We start from the raw sequence: 17,062 nt of genomic DNA, 5'->3' as shown, positions 1-17,062 counted from the left end.
TCTGCCATTGTTCTTGGGCAATTTCTCTGACAGCCTCTACGGTCTCGTTAAACATACTATCCACGATGACAGAAAAATTGTTCAGGCACTTCATAAGTTCTATTCCCCATCCTGTCCATGAGGGGAACCAAGCCCATGCCTGGTCGCCCTCAGAGAACAGCTCCCTGCGAACTCTCCCTGCCATCCTTACCTTCTTGTGGACCATCAACTCTTCATGATCCATCACTACATAGGATGCGGGGACTAGCTTTATGAGGGCACACGAACCTTTCGCGTTCTGGGGAAATGTTCTATAGGCTGCCGAACCACACAGAAAATAGTATGGACCTGTCAGAGCAGAGCAGGAGGAGTTCCTCGTTCGGCCTCTGGCACTGAGCAACAGTTGCACAAACTGGGGGATTGCTCCCTCAGTCTGCACATCACATCCGTCCTTCCAACACACGTGGTCTGGTCGGTCAGTGTGGTTACTCAGAAGGGAAGTCTGGTTAGTCAGATTGACAGTGATACCTCCCTCACAGGTGGTAGTCCCAACAAACTTGTTACCTGTGCCAAAGCTGATGTTAAAGCACACCTGAGGGCTGCCTAGCTGTCCAGTTACCCATAATGGACTGACGAGGGTCCAACAGGAGCTAAAGCTAATATTGGTGCTAAAACTGATGTTACCTGCTAAAAATGTGTCATTAAGTTCTACCGACAAATGTCTACGTGGGGGCTGACCAGGGGTCCCTTGCTTTTTCATGCCGACGTGGATGTCATATAGGGCATGAACAGCGGCCATTGCGGACATGTGATGACTGGGTGGGGGCTTAGAGCATACCCAACAGTTGGTTTTGTTGGCGGTTCTGGCTAAACGCAGATGCATTTTAAATAAAAGGTTGGGGTATCTGCCGTCTTTTCCTCCGTTCACACACATGTAAGACATACAAACAAAAAGAAAAAGGAAAATGACACCCCTCATTCTCTGGTGTAGCTGAAAAGCTTCTTGCAGTGGCTTGCGTGCACCCAGTTGTCTCGTCTCTCGAGCTTGAGTGAGGTAGGTGTCGTCAGCTGGACTTGGTATGGTCCAGTGAACCGTGGCTCGAGTCCGGTTCTTTGATGTTTCTTTAGGATGACCCAATCACCTGGCTCAATAGAAAGAACACCTGTTATTGCATTTGGATCGGGGAGCGATTCACGAACCCGATGGTGTATCTTCTGCAGCTCCCGTTGCAGAGATTGCACGTAACCTGTAAGCTGTGAATGCAAAGACGACAACTGTTGAGGAAAGTACAACCCTGTTTTGGGAGGTCCCCCAAACAACACCTCGTAGGGTGACAGCCCATGTGGTTGCCAAGGGGCATTCCGGATGGAATAGGGGGCAATGGGGAGACACTCAGGCCAAGGTTTTTGGGTATCGGCCATGATGTTGGAGATCCTGTTTTTAAGGATTCCGTTAAGACGTTCAACCTTACCGCTACTCTCGGGGTGATATGGGGTGTGTAGCCGCTGACTCCAGTTCCACCAAAGAAATGCAGTTGTGTCCTTTGGAAGAGAGGTTAGTAGTGGACAAAGAAGACATGTTAGCAGAAGAGGTGTTAGTATTGTTAGTTGTGTTGCAAAATTCAGCACTGTCGTTGCTGTCCTCCCCCCCCTTCTCATCTTCCAACACAGGAAGAAGAGAAGCTGGGTTAAGAATAGTGCATCGTTTGATAGTGAGGTTAGTAGGGGTTAGGAGGGCTTTCCCCTGAGAGGGGTACCTTGCCTTGGATGTCCTGTTTTCGCAAGACCGTTCTTGCTGCACTGGTGTCGATAAGGCAAGGGAGGGGATATTTTAATTCCTCGAGAAAAAGATGGACCTGGGCCGACACCGATTTGCCAACTTCCTATGAGGATTCATAGGAGTTACTTACCATTGTGGTGGTCACAGGGGTGGAGGACTCATCAGGAATGAACTGCCACCGACCTTTAGGTAATTGGGGACAGCTCCTCCTCATGTGCCCCGTTTGGTGGCACTGGAAGCACCTGGGTGGGGGCCTATCCTTCCTGTGACCCAGATCCCTTGGTTTTTCGTGTGGGGTCTGGGACATAAGAACTTTGGCCTTGTCCTGTTTTCTTCTATCCATTTCCCTCTCTATTGCCGCAAGAGTGGAAAGGATAGCAGGGATAGACATCTCATTATATTCGGGTCGGGCCAGAACCAGCCTTTCCCGAATTTTAGTATCGATGCCTTCCAAAAATTTGGCCCGCAACAGAATGTGCGTCGCGGTCACCTTTACCCCTTCAGTTGGAGCATCAGGTCCAACTTCCAGATCCGCATCCAGTGCCGTCTGCTTGAGACGGTGCCAGAAGCAGGCGCTGTCCTCATTAGGACCCTGGGTGAGCTTCATCATGTCCGTAGTAGAGGTAGCACCATACATTTCTGGAAGCTTTGCCTTTAGCTGTGTACAGAACTCTTTGCCCCCTGAAGTCATCTCCTCATGAGTGGTTATAGAGCACCCTGCAATCACTGTACTGGCCACTTCCATGCCCACCTTTGCCGGCAGGATCTGCACACAATCTGACCCGCTCATACCATAGCTGAACTGGTTTTGTCCAAACATTCGAGCAAATCCTCTCGGATTGACTCGATAGTCCGGGAGCTCAGCCAGAATAGTGCGGATCTCTGCCGGGGTGAAGGGGACATGCCAAACTACCCATTCCCCTAAAGTCTGTTCCCCCTGTGCATTGGGAGGACCTTCAAATTGCTGCACCCTGACTGGATAGGCCTCGGTCCGGGAAGAGTGCAAGGGCTGACCCAGCTTCATCGGTGGGCTTAGATTAACCACCTCGCTTACTGCACCTTCAGGTTTGAGGTCCCTCAGATCAGGGTATAGCTGGGGGGCAGGGGTCTGATCAGTGGTTCGTAGCGCTTTGATGCAATCCGCCCTGTTTCTTAACCGGGTGTCTATTCCCCTTGATTCACAGATAGTCTGCAAATCAGTTGTTGAGAAGACTTCGTAGTTGGAAACAGAAGGAGCTGGGGTGAAGCAGGGAGAAGGGAGAGGTAGAAGCTGAGGCATAGATACAGAAGACACGGAAGGTACGTCAAGAGTGACGTCACTAACAGAAGAGACAGGTGCACTTATACTTATCTCAGCCACTGTTGGTTGTTCGGGAACCCCAGCAGACCCTGATCCTGCCTGCCCTAGTAGAGTCAGCCCTGAAAGAGCTTCCTCCACCTCTGACACCGGATCCTCCTGTTTTATTCCCTCTGGAGGCCAGGTATACATCACCTGGTTCTTCCGGACAGACACCAGTTTCTGTATGTCCTGCTTCCCTAATCGGATTGACCTGTGAAGCCATAGCTGTGCGATCTCTAGTTCTGACGCCTGCATCCGTGGTTCAAATTCAGAGATGAATTTTTCCCATCTCCATGCGTCAAATGTACCTTCCCGGGGAATTTCCCATCTGGTACCCTTCGACCATTTATTCCATCTTTTGAGGGGTTCTGTAGACTTCCCCCCCAAACTCACCTTCATCAGTTGTGCAGCTGTCCTTACCCTGAAGAGGGCTGGTTCCCCCTCTCTCTTCATGGACTGACTACTGCCCATCGTGACTAGTCACTGGTATATATCCCGCTTCCGGGTACCTGTTTACCCCCTGGAGCACTCGGTGGGATCCTACCGAGAGGCCTGATTCCACCACTTTCCCAGCACAGCGTAATTTATGTGATTCTTATCGATCACCCGAAGCGCATCAAGTGGCGGTCAGACTGAGAGCACACCTCCCACTCCCACAGCGCAATTTATGTGATCCTGACCATCCGAAGTGTTTGTGGTAACCAGGCTAAGCATTACACTTCCCTGGACCGCCCACTCGCACAGCGTAATTTATGTGGTTCTCATCACCCACTGTGTTTGGCAGGCCACACCGCACAATGATGAAAGTGGCTTTTCTCTCCCTGCACACAGTAGCTAACACAAGTCAAAACAAAAAAAGGGGTTCTTGGATGTTACTTAGGGGTCACTGGTTGCCCGGAAACCTGCTAACTGACCTTTAGGAAATTTGTGTAAAGAAAAAACTTTCCCAATACACACAGAAAAACCCCTTTTCAACCTGAAAAACCGTTAAAAAGGACAAAGTGGATCCTTATGGAAAACACGGGATGTTTCGCAGTAAAACAATTTCACAGAGGTAAACCGAAAAACTGCGCCAAAAATAACCTTGTTGCTGACGCAAAAATCACTCCTACCAGCGCCGCTAAACGATCCACGTTACACACCCAATCTTCGTTGCAACCACCTAAAACCGTTTACACAAAAAGTCTGCTGGACGCGAAACACGTGATGCAGCAGCTTAAAACAAACCCGCTTTACAATAAGGAACTACTGTAAAAATTTGGATTAAAAACACAAAATGGGTCAAATGCATATAGGAAACTTCATGCACATTGCATAGAGATTACTGCACATGTGGTAGTCAACAAAATGGCCACCAACAGGGAAAGCACATGTGGTAGTCAACAAAATGGCCACCAACAGGGAAAGCACACGGCAGACACTAGCCTCAAAATTGCCTCTAACCTCTTACATAAAACAGACTTTGACAAAACATACACTGGACAATTACACAACAATATACAGCACACTTACAACATAATTTGGCACGATCACAGAACAAACATAAAACACCAACATATCACACTAACATGCACATGTAACAGAGTACTGACAAAACATTGCACAGACTACATACACACAAAGATCTTACAACAGTTAACAATTAACCTAAGCCTTTCAGCACTGTAATAATGACCTCACCTGGAGGGGGGTAGAGCAATTACCACAGTACCTACAACCTGCAAATACTTACCTAAACATGCCACAACCTTTACCCACTAAAACATATACCCGTTTCATTTTTGGTTGGAAGATTTTTAAACTTGACCAAATCCAGCCAACCAAACCCACCCCTCTGCTGCTCTCAGCAGAGACAAACCCTCGTCTTTCACCCACAAATCAAGATTTTAGGACAAAATAGGTCCTTGCTAAGCTGAATTCACGTTAGCTAACAGAGAGCAAAATCAGCCACACGAACGTGCAAAAGCGATCCTCTTAATGGCAGAGAGACCTGAAATGTGCCGGCATACTTCTTGCTAGTTCACGATGGCTCATTCCCCCCTCGAACTTGGTTAGCTATCGCAGAATTCGCGTTAGTATCCACTGGCTCGCCAAACTGTCTTGGAAATTCGCTTTAACGAATTTCTCCTTACCGTGAGTACTCGCAGTTGGATGCGCAGAAATCCCCCATAAAGCTGTGCGAATCTCGCTTACCACGACTGCAGCTTAGCCCCAAGATTACTGCACCTCCAACTGGGTTAGCTCTGTTGAGATGTGGGGGATTGGAGCTCCGTTACCCAGGAATGATAACACGACACTCTCAGGTTGCTGTTGGAATTCACATAGAGGCTGGTCCAACCCCAGCCTCCGATTTTTATTTACAAGCAGACACACGCCCCCCACATGAATAAGGTCAATCCCCTCCCACAGAACAATGCAATGGGGAGTGCCTATACACAGGATGTACATTCCGATTGGAGCATAGCCTTTCCTATTATCTTTCACTGGTCCTCCCACATGAGCCCTCTGAGGTCAGCAGACTTCCTCCCCTTCCCCCCATGAGCCTTCTGAGGTCAGCAGACTTCCTCCCCTTCCCCCCATGAGCCCTCTATGGAGAGCATATTTCCTGTCCTAGCTCCTAGTGGTCTGTAACTTCTCTGTACAAGCATCCCCCAGGCTAAACACCAGTCTGTATCTGGATGGGCCCGATACGATCTTTATTAAAACACATCCATCCAGATACAGTTTCAGGTCGGTAATGGGTTGTAAGATATGCATAAGCCTACACGTGGAGTTCACACCGCTTGGCGCCTTGCGTTATGAAGTCCATGTGGTACTATGCTGCTGATATGTGGATACAGGCCCACGGCCTACCGCCGGCGGCATTCGCATCGAATGCCGTGGTGGTATACACGCCGGTCTATAAGCGCAGATCTGCCATCTCATTCATTACCGAGCTGAGTACTGTAATACATACATTGTACATGCGCATGGCCCAATTGCAACCTTCAGAGCTTTAATTAAGCCACACGAGAGACATATGAATAACACTCATATATGACACATTTAAAGTTCAACCAACAATACAAAATTTCCATGACAAGGGTCAGGTGATCCCGCTTCCCCGATGGAAGACGAGGATGTTGGGGGGTCTCTTAAGAGAGTGAGGGACCCTGCCAAGAAAGTCAAGAGGAGGATTAAGAAACGTCCCTCCCAATTATCTTAATGGCAGTTCCCGCTCCGATAAAGGTGGCAACCATTAATGTTGCCAGCCTGAAGTCTGTAAGTGCTAGAGAAAAAGCCTTATTTTTGATCAGTGGGATGGAAGCTGATATTTTATTTTTGCAGGAGACCAGGTTGCCCACCTTGGCTGATGTCCATCTGGCCAAGCGTGAGTGGAGGCGTGGGCCCTCCTACTGGTCTCTTGCGGCTGAGCCTCACAGCGGAGTTGCGGTGCTTTTTACCGGCATGGTAACGTGTCGGCGGATAATTGAGGTAGAGATCGAAAGATGTCTGATTCTGGATATTCTCGTAAGGGGGCATGAGCTCCGTTTCATTAATATCTATGGCCCACAGTCCAAGTGGGACAGGAAGAACCTCTTTGCGAGGATTAAACCTTACCTCTTTACATCCTGGCTGGTAGTCTTTGGAGGTGATTTTAACACCATTACTAGGCCCAAGGACAGGAGAGGCTTCACTGACTGGCTGGGATATGATAGCAATTTTCTAAATGCTATAGTCAGGGAGGCAGGTCTGGTTGACGCTTGGATTCAAAGTGTCCCAGACGGCACGGGTTTCACCTATAGGAGAGGTAATAGCCAGAGTAGGATAGACAGGTTTTTTTTGAAGGAGAACTCTGCCTTCTCGGCACCTGAGTGTCGGGCGGTGGAGTTTTCCGATCACCTTATGCTATCTGTCACCTTGAATATTTCAGACACGCCGCTGAGAGGAAAGGGCATCTGGAGGATGAATTTGTCTCTGCTGGAGGACGAGGAGGTGAGACGATCTTTCGAGGAGTTCTTTCAGGCGCAGGAGACGGTGCTGGATTTCTGCGGCAGTAAGTCTGAGTGGTGGGAGCTCACCAAAGTGTGGATCAGCAGGTTTTTCAAGGCCGTTGGTAAGAGACGGCAGTTTAAACAGTATAACGCCTACCAGCGGTTGCGGAGGAAGCTCGACCGCCTTGTTTCTAGCGGTGGAGATTCGGGGGCAATCTCGGAGGTGAAGCTTCTCCTTAGGAAACTCCAGTATGATCGGCGTGCCTCTTTGGTTCTGGAGAGGGATTATGGGAAATACCACTCACCCGACCCTTTCCAGAATTGCAAACAGAGTACAGCAGTTAAGACGATCTCTGCTCTGAGGGATAGTACAGGGTCCCTGACTAAATCCAGGTCAGGGATTTTGGAGGTCTCCAGGTCCTTTTATGAGAATTTACTGAGTGAGAAGCACCTTGACCGGACAGGGATGTCGAGCTTTTTGGAATCCACGCCTGGTCTGGACAGTGATGTCCCTCTGGCGAGTTTGACTGGGGAGATTACTGCAGAAGAGGTGTCCAGAGTGATTGATAGTCTGGCCATTAAAAAGACTCCTGGGCCAGACGGTCTGACAGCCAAATTTTTTAAGGCTTTTAATCCCCGCCTGGCACCTCATCTCACGGAAGTGTATAACAGCTGTCTGGATGAGGGATCTCTCCCTCCTTCCATGAGACAGTCTGCAGTTATCCTCCTGTCAAAGGGTAAGGATCCTTCAGCTATTGAGAACTGGCACCCCATCAGCCTCCTGAATGTCGATAGAAAGGTTCTGGCGAAGATCTTGTTCTGGCGCTTGTCGTCAGTGGCAGACAGTTTGCTTTCTCGTCAGCAGCATTGCTCGGTCCAGGGCAGGAGTACCTTTACAGCGGTGTTAGTTGTCCTGGAGGCTCTGGAGCGATGTAAGGCTGAAGGATGGGGAAAGTACTTGCTGGCGGTGGATCAGGCAAAGGCCTTTGATCGAGTTGATCACAAGTACCTCTGGCATCTCCTGGACCGGTATGGTTTGGAGGGGAGGTTCATCGGCTGGTTGAAGACATTGTACCAAGGGGCGGAGAGCTTCATGTTGGTGAATGGTTGGGTTGGATAGCCCTTTGAGGTTGGATCTGGGGTGCGCCAGGGGTGCCCGCTGAGTGTCTTGCTCTATGCCTTTGCCATCGACCCCTTCGTCAGGAGGCTAGATGGCGGGGCGGTGAGTGGGGTGGCGGTGGGTGCCACTGGAGATCCGCTTTTGAGAGTTGTGGCTTATGCTGATGACATTTCTGTTTTCATTTGTGGACCAGAGGAGGCACAGGAGGTGGTTTCAGTAATGGATCAGTATGCATCAGGTTCCAAGGTCAATCAGGACAAATGTGAAGTTCTCTGGATGGGTAGGGAGGGTGAGAGCTTCTCACTCCCGGACACCTTCCCGGTGCATCAGCCGAACATCAAAGTGTTGGGCATCAATTTTGGCTCTGCTGATTACAGCAAGCAAAATTGGGAATCCAAGCTGTCAGATACCGAGGTAAAAGTGAGATGCTGGAAGGGGTGGCGGCTCTTCTTGAGGGAAAGGGTTGATTTGATCAGGACTTTCCTGCTTCCAGTCTTTTTGTACGTCAGTTTCATTTGCCTCTTGCCAGAATCGCTCTATACGAGGATCTATAGCTGTTTCTTCCAGATGTTATGGGGGAATCGGCTGAACCTCATCAAGAGGGACGTGACTTACTCATCCAGGCGGGAGGGTGGCCTAGGTATGGTCAACCCGGTGGTCTTTTTCTCTCTGATGTTCTTGAAACATAACTTTGGTAACATGCTGGCACAGAGACCGCCTGCATGGGTAGGACTGTTCCGGATCTGGTTTGGACCCTTTCTGCACAGTTGGGAGAGTGGCGGGCCAGTGAGAAGCCTGCGGGTCAAGCATGGTAAGCTCCCGGCTTATGTGGCCCCGTGCCTGAAGTTACTCCGGCAGTGGCATGTCCCTCCTCAGGAGGCTCCTGGGTGAGAGGATTGTGGCATTTGCTTTCCATACGCTGCTGGCCTTGAGAGATTGTTCAGGCCATGTTATGAGGGAGGGTTTGCGGTTGATAAATCTGGAGCGGATCCCCCTGAAGTTGCGGGACCAGGCCTGGCTCGCCTTCCACAGCAGGCTCTACGTGAGGGGTAACCTGAAGTACCGTCCTCAGGATGACCGTGGTTGTCCGAGGTCGGAGTGTGGGTGTGAAGTGGAGACTATGGACCACTTCTTGCTTCAGTGCCCCTTTAATGTGGAGGTGTATAAACAGGTGGGGGGGGGGGGGCTCTGGGTGTTCCTTTCCTCCATCGCATGTCGTATGCGGAGTGGGTGTATGGAGCATTCGAGTGTCGCATGGGTTTTGATTTGGACACCTTGTTTTTAGTCAGCTTAGTTGTCCGTTATTACACTTGGATGGCACGGTGTCAGGTCTCCATTCGGCAGAAGGTCTTCCCTGTTCAGGTGGTGGCGACTGACATCCTTGGTGAGGTGGGGAAAATTCGGGGTCTTGAGAAAGACAGGCTGCGGCGTAGGGCTTAGATGGAGGCGTGGAGGAACATCAAGCCTGTTGCTGCGGTCTGTTGATCTCGGGTGATGGGAACTGTCCCTGTTTTCTGCCTCTTGCACTCCCTAGCTTTTGTGTTTCGGTCTTTTTGGTAGCCTTTTGCATGGTAGGTTGTAGGGGTCAGACGTGGAAGATCTGCGGGTTCCTTAGCCCTCCCCCGTGGTGTACATAAGAGTGAGGTTGGTCTGCGTATAGTTAGGCCATATAGTCTGTAAGCAGTGGATATATATGGAAATTGCATATGGTTCAGTTTCATGTTTGGAGCCATAAAGGCCCTTCTATAATTCTTTTTTGTCTCTGCCATAGAGGCCTTGTATATATATGATATATAGTTTTTTTTTTTTCCTCCAGGTTATGGACTTTTATGTTCTTTGTTTGTTATTTCTCCCACAGGGGTTGTTGGGACTTTTTCAGTTTCTTTGTTTAGTTTTGTATTTATTTATTGTATTTTTGTACTTTTTTACTTTTATATATAAGTTAAGGATGGAAATGTATGATCATAATACATTTAAATAAAAATCTCCATTCCTGACAGTAAGATCTGAGCTGTAGATGATAGAAAATGAGACACATTCACTTGATCAGTAAATAAATACTTAAAAAGAGTGGGTTGGTGATCCATAGATTTGCATATGGGACAGGTGATGATGGGGTGGGGGAGTGGGTCAAGTTGTATAAGGAGACAGGTTTAAAAGAAGATAAAAAAAGTTACAATGAAATATACACAGCATGAAACTTGCACATTTTCAACTTGTCAGAAGAACAGGACACAGGTAAGATTCACCCCCTTTTCACTTTCTAGTCATTAGGCAAAATCTTAATTGATTGATCAATATTCATGTCACTGACACAACCCAGAAAATGTATCTCCATTTTTTTTTAACATTCATAAATGTCAAGGAGCTTATAATCTAAGGGCAGACCCAATTAACCTAACAGCATGTCTTCGGAGTGTTGGCAGAAACACATCCATACAGGGACAGCAGCAAACTGGGATACAGCCATGGCTGGGATTAGAACCCATGACCCAAGTACTGTAAATTCTGAGTTTTAACCACTAAGCCACTGTGGGAGACAGAGCTTGAGCTCCAATGTAGAACAGTTACATTGTTTAAAAATGATAAAGATACACAAGATAAATATAAATCTAGGTATAGATATGAAGGTAGCAGCTAGCACTCAGGGTATTGGCAACAGTCCCAGAATAGAAATATGTTAAAGTAATAGTGCAGCGCTATAAATTATTATTATTATTATTATACAGTATTTATATAGTGCCAAAGGGTTTGCTCAGCGCTGTACATTAGTGAGGGGGACAGAATATGAGACAATACAGTACAATACAATACGCGAGGGGTTCGAGGGCCCTTTCAAGCTTACAATCTAGGAATGCATGTTATCAATCATAAACGCATGTAAAATCCAAAAAGTGCAATAATTTATTTCAGGTACTTATATAGTGCTGTCAATTTACACAGTGCTTTACACATATATTGTACATTCACATCAGTCCCTAACCCTCAAGGAGCACACAATCTAAGGTCTCTAACTCACATTCATACTTACACATACTAGGGCCAGTTTGGACAGGAATCAATTCACCTAGGTTTCTTTGGAGTGTGGGAGGAAACTGGAGTATTCAGAGGAAACCCAAGCAAGCACAGGGAGAACATGCAAACTACATGCATAAGATGGGGTGCCATGGTCAGGGATCAAACCCATCACCCATTTACTGCAAGGCAGATGTGCTAACCATTAAGCCACTGTGCTACCCATAAATAATGATGTAAACTGGTAAATGGTGCTAACAAAAATTCATATAATGGAATGTCCTTCGTGTTTACCTTTCACGAGTTCACGAGTTCATGCACTACTGTCCATCACGGATAAACTGCATGTGCCATTCATAGGCACTTTCTGAGTTGGTACTCTCACACGAAGGACATTCCATTATTCAGGAATGATTATCTGATCTTATTTTAGCACCATTTACCATTTTACATCATTATTGCAATTATTGCAATTTTGCATTATTGCATTATTGCAATTTTGGATTTTACATGCGTTCATTATTGATCACATGCATTTATAGCACTGCACTATGACTTTAACATAGAACAGTTACATGATTAAAGAGAAGGAAGCTATATCATTATATTGGGAACTTAGAGCTAGACATTCCAAATTATTTGAGATATAAGTGTGAAAATGTTTAGCATTTTAAAATAGAATGTATGACATTCATTAGTAAATGCATTAGTTGTCTGATCATTTTGGAGAAACAGCAAAAAAAAATAAAATTATAATATAGGTGTACTTTTTATTTTACATTCTAAGTATTCTCATATGCAAACAGGAAAACGCCAACAGGACAAAGCCCGCGCTTGTGCGCCACCTAGCAAACATATCCGGTATTGCACCTAAAAATGTGCCAGACGCGATTCCACATTTACTAATAGGAAAGTAGACGTTTTTCAATGAGATTGCTAGACGCCTCTCAGAAGACTGACAGGTCTTAATTGATTTAATTGAGTCTGCCTGAATGTTCAGAGTCTGGTGGTAGACTCAATTCTTAGTAAATCAGGGCCTAGATGACGCCTCTTCACCCAAAAATCTGAAGGTTTTCTTCCTGAGCAGAGGATCTGGCTCCTGTTCCTTTAAATATGGTGCACAGTCACTAGCAAAGGGCTTCTTCCCCTATCTGCCCAGGGGGTGCAGGTGTACTCACTCAGATCCTCTCATGTGCAGCTTGTGGAATGGGTGCTGCTACCAGGCCTATCAGCTGGGCTGCTTCCTCCTTACCACACAGGTGGTCCTTACTCAGGGGACCAGTGAGTCCTAAGGATTCCTCCTTTCCAGCTCCAGGCTCGCAGGCAGGCCCCATCCCAGGAGGCCTCCTGGCAGCTTTCCTCCTCCAGACTCACATCTTCCTGAGTCACACTCCTCCCCCACTACCACACTCCAACTCCTGCTACTGAGCAGACTTTTTAGGGAGCATGGTGTACCGGGTCCATTTGAGTACATGGAAAATGCTTTGCATGCATTTTTTATGATGAAAAAAGGCTCTGGACAGCATCTGGAAATGGAAGCATTAAAAAATTTTTTAGAACGCAAATGCCTATAAACGCGGTTAGTGGCGTTTACAAGCGTTTGAAACGCCGGTAAAATCTACTCCTGAACGCAAGTTTGATGCATTCAAAAAAACGACTGTAAAATCAACTGCCTGTAGACGACTGTAAATGACTATGTGTACATGGACACATAGGAAAACATTGGGGAGAGTTCAGGGGCTGCTGAAAAAAAAAACGCTGAACAGCTCCTGACCGTCAGCTTAGCAGCTGCAGTGCACATGAGCCCTAATACTGTCAGCAACTTGTCTGATAAATGTCACAAAGACAGGGGCGGACGGACAACTCATGGGGCCCCCGGGCAATAGGGGATCATGGGGCCCCTGTGTCCTTGCCCAAACTCAAAAAAGCCTATGAAAAAGGTACCAGGGGCATCTCATGGGGCCCCCTACTGACCCCGGGCCCTCAGTAAGTGCCTACGTTTCCAAATGGTCAGTCCGCCCCTGCACCCAGACACTCTTCACCAGCGCCGATCATCAGCATCAAGCTTCTGCTTTGCAAACTTGCAGTCAGATCTCGGAGCTGAGCGACCTCGTGCGGTCAACACGCAGCATCGTGTGTGAGCTGAAGATGCATTATTTATCTTTCACCAGCAGGGGTCAGTGCTGCTCATACAGTGTTTAAAAGGATTACTGATTAAAAGTAAAACAAAACAAAAAAACCCTCTACGCAAATAATTATTCAGGAAAAGTAAACTGTCAACAACCGCAACTTGAATTCCTCCTTTTAAAACAACTGCAAGTTTTTACAAATATTTTATTTATATAACCAACGCTGCAATCAATCTTTTAAAAATCTGCAAATGCTAAATATTACAAAGAACCATCCAATAAATGTAATGAAATCACACAGAAAAGTTTGTGAATATTTGACGGGAAAAAAAAGGCTAAGTAAATATAAATAGATAAAAGTATATTAAAATAAATAAGAGTGTATAAAAATAAATACATAAAGAAATAAAGATGATAATAAAAATTAATATAAATAAGGGTGTATAAAAAAAAATACATTTATGAACAAATTTGATGAGTAAATATAAAAAAGGTGTATTATAATAATAATAATGTTTATAAAAACATAATAGTTAATAATTATAAAAATAACTATAAATAAGGGTGCATGTGAATGTACAATATATATGTAAATCACTGTGTAAATTGATGAAGCTATATAAGTACCTGAAAATAAAAAAAATACATAAAGTAATAAAGATGATAATAACGATGAATATAAATAAGGGTGCATAAAAAAATACATTTATGAACAAATTTGATGAATAAATATAAAAATAAAAAAGGTGTATAAAATAATAATAATGTTAAAAAATATACAATAGTTAATAATTATACAAATAACTATAAATAAGGGTGTATGACATTAACTAAAAATAATTAGGATAATAATTAATAAACATAAAAACAACCATAAATAAGGGTGTATAAAAATAATAAATAAAAATGTAATAATAAATTAAAAATAAAAAATAAAAGTGCATAAAAATAATTTGAAAAATATAATAATGAGTAAATATAAAAATAAATATAAATAAGAGTGCATAAAAATAATAAATATACAGTTATAAGTAAGGGTGTAAAAAATAATAATTGTAATAAAGAAAATATGTTAATGAGTAAATATAAAAATAAATAAGGGTGTATAAAAATAATAAATAAAAATAACTCGGGAGGCTGGCATAAATAAAAATTATTATGGGTGTATTATTTATAAGAATAATAAATATGGATAATGGTGTAAAAACTAAAATATACATATAAAAATAAATAATGCTGCATAAAAATAATAAAACACACAATAATGAGTAAATATAAAAAATAAATAAGGCTGTATAAAAATAATAAATAAAAATAAATATGGGTGTATAAATATGAAAATAATAAATATAGATAACGGTGTATAAAAATAAATATAAATAATGCCGCATAAAAATAATAAAACACACAATAATGAGTAAATATAAAAATAAATAAGGCTGTATAAAAATAATAAATAAAAATAAATATGGGTGTATAAATATAAAAATAATAAATATAGATAACGGTGTATAAAAATAATAAATAAATATAAAAATAATGCCGCATTAAACACACAATAATGAGTAAATATAAAAATAAGTAAGGCTTATAAAAATAAGAAATAAAAATACATATGGGTGGACAATAAAAAACATTTAAAAAATAAATGTAATGTTTGTCAAATGTAAAAAATAGATGTCAATAATATTGTAGAATATCAAGAATTTAGGAAAAGAGAGACTGTGTCTCACTGTATTGTCCAGGCTGCTCTACACTGGCTATTCACAGGCGCGATCCCACTACTGATCGGCACGGGGGTTTTGACCTGCTCCGTTTCCGACCTGGGCCGGTTCACCCCTCCTTAGGACAACCTGGTGGCCCCAGGCTCCCCAAGAGCCACCATATTGATACCGAACTTAGTGCGGACACCCGATCGACATAGCGCAGGGTAGACCAGAACTCCTGGACTCAAGCAATCCGACAGCCTCAACCTCCCGAGTAGCTGGGATTACAGACGCACGCCACCGCGCCCGGCGAAGATATTACAGTGCTCTCTGTAACTAGAAGCTGGATTCTCATTGACGTCACCAGCTCAGCACTGCCATCTTCGGCCAACATTGAGAATTACATGTGCACACAGCTAGAGAGGGGCGCTCTCTCCTCTACCAGACCTGCGCACTAGCTTTAGGTAGCCACACCAAAGCCAGAGTCGGAAGGACCCCGTTTCCAGCGTCCGTAGCGTAGCTTAGCAACCTGCAGCGCACCCGTCCTTGGCAACCGGAGTGCGACCGTAGTAACACGCAGACAGCAGCATGGCCGAGGGAGGGGAGCAGATTGTTAGACCGAAAAGGATCTTCATTAATAACCTGGACTGGTACGCTGCCAGGAACATAGGCAAGGTGAGGAGGAGGGGTTGGCTCGGCAGGCGTAAATGAGACGCTACAATGGGTAAAGTAGGCGCAATTCAGGCGTTAATGATAGCGGCCAATCAGGCGCTAATAGATGTAAAGCAGGGGAACTCATCTTGCCGCTACACAAGCATAGTGTAGGCGCTGAGAGGGGAGAGTTCAGGGAGAATGGGGGGGGGACAGGATAGGAGGGGTCCAGTTGAGGCAGAATGGGGGGACGACAGGATAGGAGGGTTCCAGTTGAGGCAGAATGGGGGGGGGGGGGGCAGGATAGGAGGAGTCCAGTTGAGGCAGAATGGGGGGACAGGATAGGAGGAGTCCAGTTGAGGCAGAATGGGGGGGGGGACAGGATAGGAGGAGTCCAGTTGAGGCAGAATGGGGGGACAGGATAGGAGGAGTCCAGTTGAAGCAGAATGGGGGGACAGGATAGGAGGAGTCCAGTTGAGGTGGAACGGGGGGGGGGGAGTGGATAGGAGGAGTCCAGTTGAAGCAGAATGGGGGGACAGGATAGGAGGAGTCCAGTTGAAGCAGAATGGGGGGACAGGATAGGAGGAGTCCAGTTGAGGCGGAATGGGGGGGAGTGGATATGAGGGGTCCAGTTGAGATAGAATGCAAGGGGACAGGATAGGAGGGGTCCAGTTGAAGCAGAATGGGGGGGACAGGATAGGAGGGTTCCAGTTGAAGCAGAATGGGGGGGACAGGACAGGAGGGTTCCAGTTGAAGCAGAATGGGGGGACTGGATAGGAGGGGTCAAGTTGAGGCGGAATGGGGGGGAGTGGATAGGAGGGGTCCAGTTGAAGCAGAATGGGGGGGACAGGATAGGAGGGTTCCAGTTGAGGCAGAATGGGGGGGACAGGATAGGAGGGTTCCAGTTGAGGCAGAATGGGGGGACTGGATAGGAGGGGTCCAGTTGAGGCAGAATGGGGGGGACTGGATAGGAGGGGTCCAGTTGAAGCAGAATGGAGGGGGGGGCAGGATAGGAGGGTTCCAGTTGAGGCAGAATGGGGGGGGGCAGGATAGGAGGAGTCCAGTTGAGGCAGAATGGGGGGACAGTATAGGAGGAGTCCAGTTGAGGCAGAATGGGAGGGGGGGCAGGAAGGGAGGGGTCCAGTTGTGGCAGAATGGGAGGGGGGGACTGGATAGGAGGGTTCCAGTTGAGGCAGAATGGGGGGGACTGGATAGGATGGGTCCAGTTGAGGCAGAATGGGGGGGACTGGATAGGAGGGGTCCAGTTGAAGCAGAATGGGGGGACAGGATAGGAGGAGTCCAGTTGAGGCAGAATGGGGGGGGGACAGGATAGGAGGAGTCCAGTTGAGGCAGAATGGGGGACAGGATA

At 45.9% G+C, this 17,062-nt stretch overlaps 1 protein-coding gene and 1 non-coding gene across 2 annotated transcripts in view; one reads left to right on the top strand and one right to left on the bottom strand.

Moving 5' to 3' along the window:
- Nucleotides 1–15,052: 15,052 nt before the first annotated feature.
- LOC149445571 (signal recognition particle RNA) lies at nt 15,053–15,353 on the bottom strand. The gene has a single exon (XR_016306390.1).
- A 145-nt stretch (nt 15,354–15,498) lies between these two features.
- The window catches only part of AK7 (adenylate kinase 7), a 35,983-nt gene continuing 34,419 nt past the window's right edge, over nt 15,499–17,062 (top strand). The window contains exon 1 of the mRNA XM_089653642.1: nt 15,499–15,717. Coding sequence (XP_089509768.1) covers nt 15,631–15,717 — 87 coding nt within the window. The 5' untranslated portion in view covers nt 15,499–15,630. The remainder of the gene's footprint in view (nt 15,718–17,062) is intronic.

This window comes from Staurois parvus, unplaced genomic scaffold (genome assembly GCF_062004578.1).
Source record: "Staurois parvus isolate SC_StPar_1 unplaced genomic scaffold, SC_StPar_1.0 ptg000718l, whole genome shotgun sequence".
Classification (NCBI taxonomy): Eukaryota; Metazoa; Chordata; class Amphibia; order Anura; family Ranidae; genus Staurois; species Staurois parvus.
The sequence above is the reverse complement of the archived record's forward strand: the minus strand, read 5'-3'. Positions and strand labels throughout refer to the sequence as shown.